This window comes from Bos javanicus, chromosome X, assembly GCF_032452875.1.
Source record: "Bos javanicus breed banteng chromosome X, ARS-OSU_banteng_1.0, whole genome shotgun sequence".
Lineage (NCBI taxonomy): Eukaryota > Metazoa > Chordata > Mammalia > Artiodactyla > Bovidae > Bos > Bos javanicus.
The window spans coordinates 28,973,175-28,982,411 of record NC_083897.1 but is presented as its reverse complement, the minus strand read 5'-3'; the positions used below and the strand labels follow the sequence as shown (position 1 = coordinate 28,982,411).

Sequence of the window (9,237 nt, the reverse complement as noted above, 5' to 3'; positions counted from 1 at the left end):
GAAGAGCAGTGGTGGTGGCCCAATCCCAGTGCAAATTACAAACAGGATCACCACCCACAGAGAATTTTTTTTTTTTTTTCGGGGGGCCCTATGCCGCTTGTGGAAGCATGGTTCCCTGAACAGCGATTGAACCCGTGCCTTTCTAGTGAAATCACGGAGTCCTAACCACTGGACAGTCATGGAAGTCTGTACAGAGAATTTTTCCATAAGTACTAACATAAGACTGAGTAAAAGCTGGTCTTGTAATTATCACCATACCCTAGGATTTCCAAATAACTACAGTCGAAAAACATTCTTCCGCAATAAAGTCTTTTGTTAGTCCAAATTCTACAAGTTTCTCATGGTTTAAAAGAAAGAGTATGAAATATTTAATTTGGTGTTACCCTTCATTTTGAAATGTTTTAAAAGGTCCAAGGAATAGTCAATCAAATATGGAGATACATAAGGCAGTCTCTGACCATAAGTATCCTGCGTGCCTTCACAAAACTTTTGAGAAACAACTAAAACACAGAGTTTCGCCGTGGGCATCAAAAGAGTTGAGTTCAAATTTTAACTCAGTGATATGTTATCTTTTATCTGGACTGCAGCTCCCTAATTAAATCTTTCTGGCACTCTACCTCCTGGGAGACCCCATTGATGATTCCCAGTCAGTCACTGAATGTGATTTAAAATCAATCAAAGTGAAAGACCCCCTGGGTGTGCTGTCCTTTCTTTATTCTTTGCTTTTTTTCAGTTCTTTTTTCTAAATTCATTTGTTTTGATTTGAGGCCAATTACGTTACAATATCGTAGTGGGTTTTGCCATACATTGACATGAATCAACCATGGTGAAAGGTTGTTGTTGAATCACGCGAATACACCAGGATTCTTGGCCCCCGGAGGAGAAGAATTCAATCCGGGGCCAGAGACGAGGCTTGATCGCTCAGAGCTTTTGTGTAATAAAGTTTTATTGAAGTATAAAGGAGATAGAGAAAGCTTCTGACATAGGCATCAGAAGGGGGCAGAAAGAGTACCCCCTGCTAGTCTTTAGCTGGATGTTATATAGTCACTAGCAGTCTGTTAATGAAAGAAAGGAATGTCTTAAAATTCAGAATGGCACCAGGCCCCTCACCCATAAGATGCATTTTGGGATAAATGGTTTATCCTGGGCCATAAAATGATTAACTTGAATCTTGAAGAAGGGCAGACCACCATACAAATAGTTTCATTTACATAGATTAGGGGAACAATATCCATACTGGTTTGTCAAGTAGGTTCTTGGCCAAGAGGCGGAACCGACTTGGAGACAGAGTTTGGGGTAAAGGCATAGTACATTAGCATAGCTTAAGACAAACATTTCCATAAGAAAAAGGCATTGGTTATCTCTAGACTGGAGAATAGCTAACTTCAGGGGAAACCGGGTGTCATTATGGCAACACAATATTTTAAGAGAAACCTCCCTTTAAATTTGTATAGAGAAAGAAAAAATATTGCTAGTTTGTTTCCTCCTGCCGCTTAAGAGAGATAAAAATTTCTGACACTTGCAGGCTATTTCCTCTATTTGGAGACCCCTGGCCTTCCTGCCTGTTACCCTCTCATTCCCCCCTTTTCTTTTAGGAGAATTATGTTGCCTAGGGAAAAGGGGCGTCGTTCTCATTCCATAACTACTTCCGAGCTGACAAGGGGCGTTGTCCCTAAATTGGTGAGGCAACATATTCTCCTAATCCTCATATTGAGGATATCTGATCCAGGGGCCCCAAATAGTAGCTGGAGGAAGCTACAGTAGTAGCAGGAGTTTGAGCAACCATTTGTAACTTAAAAGCTTTCATGAGGCTAGAAACAAATCCAGTTATACAATTACAGATGCAGGGAGCAAACAGCAAGAACAAAACAACCAGAATTATCGTAATTAAGATAGTTGTCCACCATGGGGAACTAGTTAACGTTTTCCAAAGTGAAGCAATTGAGGCTTCAGGAGTGTCCATGGCCCTAATCATCTTGTTCATGTGGTTAGTAAAATGAGTAACATTCGTGTTCATATCAGGTATATATGTACAGCATTGGGTATGAATAATGGCACAAGTTCCTCCTTGTGCAGCTGTCAGAATATCTAGAGCCAATTTGTTTTGTAAAACCACCTTTCTAATTTGTGCTTGTTCAGCATTAAGAGCTGAAATAGCCTTTTGAGAATCTTGTAATGCCTGTTGAGTAAAATTAGTCAAAGCATCCACTCGTAACATAACATCTGTAGTTCCCAAAGAGGGAACAAACGCTGCAGCCAAATAATCATACCAATAAAATACAGACCTTGCCCACCGAGTTCTAAGGTGGGGTAAATTAGCAGGCTTTTCTGGAAGCTCTGAAAATATAAAGCCATGAGTAAAGGCTAGACCCAGGGTGCATCTCCCTATCCAACCAGGGGGAAGCCATGCCCATAGGTAAGAGCCACATATCCAATAAGTCTCGTTTGGAGCAAGCCAGCGCGACTGAGATATCCAGTCCCAATTCGTGCCTGGCCAGACAAAGGGAGAACCTGAACTGGGATTGGAAAACACGGGAATGATTACATTGCATGTTTCCTGAGACAAATATCCCATTTGTTTCCAATCATTGTAATTAAGTTGTTGGCTAAATTTTGGGGACGGCTCTGTTTGTTCCCAGCATATAGAGGCAGTAGATATTAAACGTCCTTTTTCAGGAGTTAGCCATGTAACTTCATCCCATATTTGATAAACGTCAGGTAAAAAGCCATTAGATCTAGACCTATTTACCTTATATGTAGCAAAATAGTCATTGAACCGAGACAATGTATAATCAAAATTAAAAGTCACATTATGTCCATAGTTAGAGTACAAAGTGTTGCACCAGTCCATTTTAGGGTTGGTAGATGTCATCAGATGACGAAGAGGCATCGCATGTGATTGTTGTCGAAGGTATTCACAGACTTGGAGAAAGTCTTTTCCTTGAAGTGGGGATGTCCACCACGGGAAGCCTTCCACTGACGAAGAGGGGAGCGCTCCGCAGACCCAGCAGTTAGACCGATTGTGGAATGCAGCATAGGAGTGAGCCCAGGACAGGAAGACATTGTCTTGAGGATCCAACGGCAGACTCAGGATATTTGGAGTCAGCAGAAGTAAGCTCACATAGGTTATCAGGCCCATCTAAAAGGTACAAAGTCAGAGCATAGAAAGTAAAGACATAAAATGAAGTCACTTAATTTTGGTCAGGGTGCCACCTCTTAACTCGAGTATGATGTACCCACGAATCAATTCCTGGCACTTTGACAGCTGTGGGAGAGGAAAGAATAACCTGGTAAGGACCTTCCCAGAGAGGCTCGAGGGATGACCCCCCAGATCCCACTGTTTTTATGAGCACCTCGGTTCCTGGCTCAAATAGAGGCCTGCTTGACTCGGAGGCTGGGTCAGGAGTCTTCTCCCAGAGCTCTGTTAATGTCTGTTGAAAAGCTGAGAGCTGAGTTACATAATTAGTTAATTCCAAGGCTTCAGGGTCTATAACAATGTCTGTGCGTAAGAAAGGCCTTCCATAAATACATTCAAAGGGGGACAGTCCCTCTTTTTTGGGAGTAGTTCGAGCCCTCATTAAAGCTATGGGTAGGACTTTAATCCATTTGTCCTGCGTCTCTTGAGTTAATTTGCGCAGATGCCTTTTGATAATGTCATTAGCTTTTTCAACTTTCCCGGAGGATTGGGGTCTCCAGGAACAGTGTAAGTGATATTCTATTCCTAGAGCTTTAGATACCCCCTGAGTTACAGCAGCTTTAAAGGCGGAGCCATTGTCACTCTGAAGGCTCCGTGGCAGCCCAAACCTGGGGATAATTTCATGAATTAAAATCTTTATAACCTCCTTAGCCTGTTCACTACGACAGGGAAAAGCCTCAATCCATCCAGTAAAGGTATCTACCCAAACTTGTAAGCAAGAATATCCATTAGCTTTTGGCATATGAGTAAAATCAATTTCCCAATCCTCTCCAGGATACTTCCCACTTCGTTGTAATCCAGATTTTGCTAGCTTTTCAGTCTTTGGGTTATTTTTTTGACAAATCTCACACCTTTTGATAATATTCTTTAAAGTTTTCATTACATTTTTACCTTCAAACAAACGAGAAACCATTTGGTAAGTACTCTCAGCACCCAAATGAAAACTCTGATGTAAACCCTTAAGAATTTTCCACTGAGCATTTTCAGGAATTATTAATCGTCCATCCTCGGACTGTAACCATCCTTTATCAGTAATCTTTGCTCCTCGTTTCTCATATCTTTCTAATTCTTCCTCAGTATATTGTGGTCTTTCCTGTTCCACAGGACCTGTCCAGATCAAAGGCGTCTGTAGTGAAGGGGTTTCGTAAAGTGCTGCTTTTCTGGCTTGACAGTCAGCCAGATGATTACCTTCGGCTATTTTACTCCCATCCCTGCTGTGCCCTTTGCAGTGCATAACAGCTACTTCTTTAGGACAATATATAGCAGTTAAAAGTCTCTCGATCTCTCTGAAATGCTTAATAGGTTCTCCTGTTGCTGTTTTAAAGTGTCTCTCTTTCCATATTGCAGCATGAGCATGTAAAGTCAAATAAGCATACTTAGAATCTGTATAGATATTTACCCGCTGCCCTTTGCTTAACTCTAGAGCTCGGGTCAGGGCCACAAGCTCCGCTAACTGAGCACTAGTTTCCTGGGGGAGAGATTTTGCTTCTAAAACCTGTTCAGCAGTCACCACGGCATAACCTGCTTTACGCTTTCCATCCTGAACAAAAGAACTGCCATCTGTAAATATTTCCATGTCAGGATTGTCTAATGGGGTATCCTTTAGATCCTCCCGAGCTGCATAGTTTAAAGTTAGGAATTGAGAACAATCGTGATCAGGTGTTTCATTTTCCTTCTCAGGAAGGAAAGTGGCAAGATTTAAATTTCCACAAACTTTAAGCTTAGTTACTGGTCCTTCTAACAACAATGACTGATACTTAAGAAGCCTACTGTCTGTCATCCAAATATTAACCTTAGAATTTAAGATTCCACTCACATCATGAGAAGTCAGTACAGTAAGGTTTCATCCATTAATTATTTTTAAAGCTTCAGGTGCTAATAAAGCCGCTGCCCCAATTACTCTTAGGCAGTGGGGCCACCCACGTGCAACTACATCTAATTCTCTGCTTAGATAAGCAATAGGTTGTTGGTGAGGCCCTCGGGGTTGTGTCAAAACTCCCAATGCCACACCTTTTCTTTCAGTGACAAACAAATTAAATTCTGACCCTGTGGGCAAGCTCAGAGCTGGAGCTTGCAGGAGAGCAGTCTGAAGAACCTTAAAAGCCTTTTGAGTTTCTGGAGACCAAACCAGTTTGTCAGTTTGGGCCTGCTGAGTTTCAGCTATAAGTTTATATAAAGGCCGGGCAAGTTCCCCATAACCCGGAATCCAAATGCGACAGTAACCTGTGATTCCCAAAAATCCTCTCAATTGTCTTAAAGTCATAGGTAGGGGGTGATTTAGTATAGGTTTAACTCTCTCAGGGCCTATGGCCCTAGTCCCTTCTGATATGATTAGGCCCAGATATCTAACCGATTGTTGACAAAGCTGAGCCTTTTCTCTTGATGCCTTGTAACCACAGCCTGCCAGAAAGTTTAAGAAATCTTCTGAGGCTCGCGAACAAGCTTCCTCTGTCTCAGCACAGAGCAAAATATCATCTACATATTGTAACACCACTGCTTCAGAGCTGTTAAAGTTTTGTAAATCCCGTGACAAACTTTGTCCGAATAAGTGAGGACTGTCACGAAATCCCTGGGGCAAAACTGTCCAGGTTAACTGAGAAGCTGGCTGAGTAGGGTCTTCAAAGGCAAATAGGAATTGACTTTCTTCCGCCAAAGGCACTGAATAGAAGGCATCCTTTAAATCAATTACTGAGAAATATTTGGCCCGTTCAGGAATTTCAGACAATAGAGTATAAGGATTAGGCACCACGGGGTGTAAAGGAACTACAGCCTCATTTATTATTCGTAAATCTTGAACTAGTCTCCATTTACCGTTTGATTTCTTTATACCCAAAATAGGAGTGTTGCAAGGACTGTTACAGGGAATTAATAGTCCCTGTTCCTTTAAATTTTCGATGATGGGTTTTAACCCTTCTTTAACTTCAGGTTTCAGTGGATACTGCTTCTTATGTGGAAATACGTGTGGGTCTTTGAGCTTAACAACTACAGGAATAGCATTTTGTGCTCGACCCACAGATTTTCCATCAGCCCATACTCTAGGATTTACATTTTGTTCAACTAAAGGGAGAGAAAGGGAGGGCTCCATATTCATGAAAACAGAGGCATGGACCTTGCTCAGTATATCCCTTCCCAAAAGGGGTGAGGGAGATTCTGGCACAATCAGAGTGAGAAAACAGCACAGAATCCCAGTTGCAAGATAAAGAATAACTGAAATAATACCTTTTGGCTCGTCCAGACAGTCCCATTACGGAAGCGGATCGGGAAGAAAGTGGGCCAGGGGCTTCAGTAAGCACAGAATAAGTTGCCCCAGTATCTAAAAGGAAATCGACGGATTGGCCCCCCACAACTATTAATACCAGGGGTTCCTCAGGTGTAATTAGGACGGGAGCTTGTGTGGGGACCCCCGGGCACCTTCAGTCCTGATTGTCTTGAGAGTCCGACCCCGGAGACCTACGCCTCTGGGGGCAGTCTCTCTTCCAGTGTGGTCCTTTGCAGACCGGACATGGAGCTGGGGGCGGCTTAGATGCCTGAGGGCAATCCCGCTTGAGGTGCCCCTCCTTTCCACAGCAGTAGCAAGCCCATCCCTTTTCACCTGGGCCCCTCTGGGCATTTTTCTCAGGCTGTTTAAGAACGTTTTTCATAGCCATGGCGAAGGCTTCCGCCTTTTCCTTTGTCTTTTTTTGCCTTTCTTTCTTTTCCTCATATTCTCTACCATAATAGACTGTCTGAGCCAGTTGTAACAGAGTATCTAAAGACTGATTTGGTCCATACGCCTGTTTTAATAGCTTACGGAGGATATCTGGAGCCGACTGAGAAATATATCCTTTAAGATCACTTTTCCCTCTTCACTTTCGGGATCAATCTCAGTGAATCTGCGAAGGCCTTCTCTCAGTCTATCTAGGAATTTACCAGGAGCTTCTTTCTCTTCCTGTTCTATATCTGCCAATTTGCCATAGTTTAAAGGCTTAGAACGCGCCTGCCTAAGTCCTTCAAGAATACATCTAACAAAATGACTCTGATCCCATCTTCCTTTAGCTGTGTTGTAGTCCCAGTCTGGTTCTATAGTTGGGACCGCCTGATTCCCAGTGGGGAGGGCCGCTATCTCGTTCTCCCTCTTCCCTACTGATTCATTACCAAGCCACTCATCTCCATAAGCAACCGCTTTTCCCAAAACTCGAGTCTTTGACTCAGGAGTCAGCGTTTGTCCCAAGATATACATCACATCCTTCCAAGTGAGGTCATAAAGCAAAGTAACACCTTTAAAAGCTCTGATATATTTTTCTGGGTCCTCTAAATAGTCTCCCAGATCCTCCTTGATTCTTTGTATTTCTTGATAAGAAAAAGGCTTATTAACTCTCATGGACTGATTATTTCTCCCGGTGGGTGTTTCATAAAGAGGCAACAGCTTGTGTGGCTGTTCCTCAGTCTCTCTGGCTGCTGTGCGCATATGATCCTAGGGATAGATTGGAGAAACCTGTTTTTCCTCTTCTCTTTGTCTCCTGTCCTCCATCTCATCGCTTACTTCGATGGTCTGAGTTTCTACTGAAACCAGAGTAGTCTGAGGTCGTACTGAGACAGGAGTTGTTTGGACCTCCATGTGGGCAGTTTGAATCCCAGTTTGGAGTCCCAGGTACGGGGGCAAAGGAAGAGGATAGGGGGGAGCTGAAGGTTTCACACCCAAATCTATACCCTTAGGACATAAGTCTGGCATATTTCGCAGAGAGAAAAAGGGCAACACATATGCTACTTCTACACATTTCCCTTGTTCCTTACAGAACCGGTCTAATTGTAGAACAGTATTATACTTAAGAGACCCTCCAACTGGCCACCGTTTGCCGTCCTCCAATGGATACCGTGGCCATGCAGTATCACATAGGAAGACCAGGTGTGTCTTCTTTAAGCCCTGGGGATCAAATCTATCCCAGTTTTTCAGGATACAGTTCAAAGGAGTGAGGCTGGAATTGTTAGCTCCCATCTGTAAGAGAGAAAAAAAAGCGACCAGCGCCATTTTTTCTACCGGAGGCGTCCCTCCCTGCTCTAGATGGGGGTGTAGACAGACGTTACACCAAAAGCTTTTCCTTCCTGGTCGGACTTAGTCTGTCCCTTACCGACGCAGGCGCCATACTCGTCCCTCCCGGTTCTACCACCGAGATGGGGTGGGGATGTACCAGGGGTAGACTTGATAGCATCCCTACTTGACGTCCAGCTCTTCACCCTTAACCTTGCTTGCCTCTGATGTCACCCGGGGTGAATCAGAGTAACCTTCCAGAATGCCTCCCAAGCTAAGACCATTGTGGGAAACATTCGTCACCTGAGTGCCTGTGCACGACCCTGAGTATTTCTTGACCACAATAAGACCGATGCGAACATAAAACTGAGATGTTCTTTCCAAGCATCACCACACCAGTATAACAGCCTCCTCTGATCCACTAAGAGCCGGCATTACCAAAGGAAAAAAAAAACCCATCGCAGTCCCAATCTGAGTAACCTTTAACCTCAGAGATGTTCTGGGAGCTAGAGCTCCATCTAGCTTCCGAACTTTCGATTCCTAGCGAGGCTAGACACTTTCTTGACTATGAATCCAAGTTTGGGACCTAAGCCACAGTACACAGTAACAGTATAGATCACAAGTCCCTTGAAAGTCTATGATCCGATAGATTAGGTTAGTACTTCTAATTCCCAAGGAGTTATGAAATGGTCAAAGAGACCAAAAAGTTTGACCGAGAAAGGAGAGTTCGGTCCACACGCTTTGCCCATTTCTGTTCGGTTCCCGAAGGAGACTTTGGGTGCCTCTTGGCATTGGCAGGTCGGTATAACGCCCCGACAGGTTTCTGTCATAAGCCGTATGATCACCGTGGAACCGCAGAGCAGGGTTTCTTACTTGTTTCACGCAGGGCATGCCATTCATTCACACAAGCACACGGTTGAGTTAGTAAAGCACGGCAGAAAACGTGTTCGCTAAGAGAACAAAGAACTAAAGCTCCAAGCATCCTTACCTTGTCCTGAAGGATCCCGGACGAGCCCCCAAGATGAAAGGTTGT

The 9,237-nt window shown here is 43.6% G+C and overlaps 1 protein-coding gene across 2 annotated transcripts; it reads right to left on the bottom strand.

The window, feature by feature from the left end:
• Positions 1-1,406: 1,406 nt before the first annotated feature.
• LOC133242457 (endogenous retrovirus group PABLB member 1 Env polyprotein-like) lies at positions 1,407-8,979 on the bottom strand. 2 transcript variants are annotated; one of them, XM_061408629.1, is made up of 3 exons: positions 7,331-8,979; positions 6,416-6,509; positions 1,407-3,139 (listed from the first exon to the last, which is right to left on the bottom strand). In XM_061408629.1, the coding sequence occupies exon 3, from the start codon at positions 3,137-3,139 to the stop codon at positions 1,706-1,708; it is 1,434 nt and encodes a 477-aa protein (XP_061264613.1). In that variant the 5' UTR covers positions 6,416-6,509; positions 7,331-8,979; the 3' UTR covers positions 1,407-1,705. The 2 variants fall into 2 exon arrangements, with proteins under 2 accessions (XP_061264613.1, XP_061264612.1); XM_061408628.1 differs by lacking the exon at positions 6,416-6,509.
• Positions 8,980-9,237: the final 258 nt, after the last annotated feature.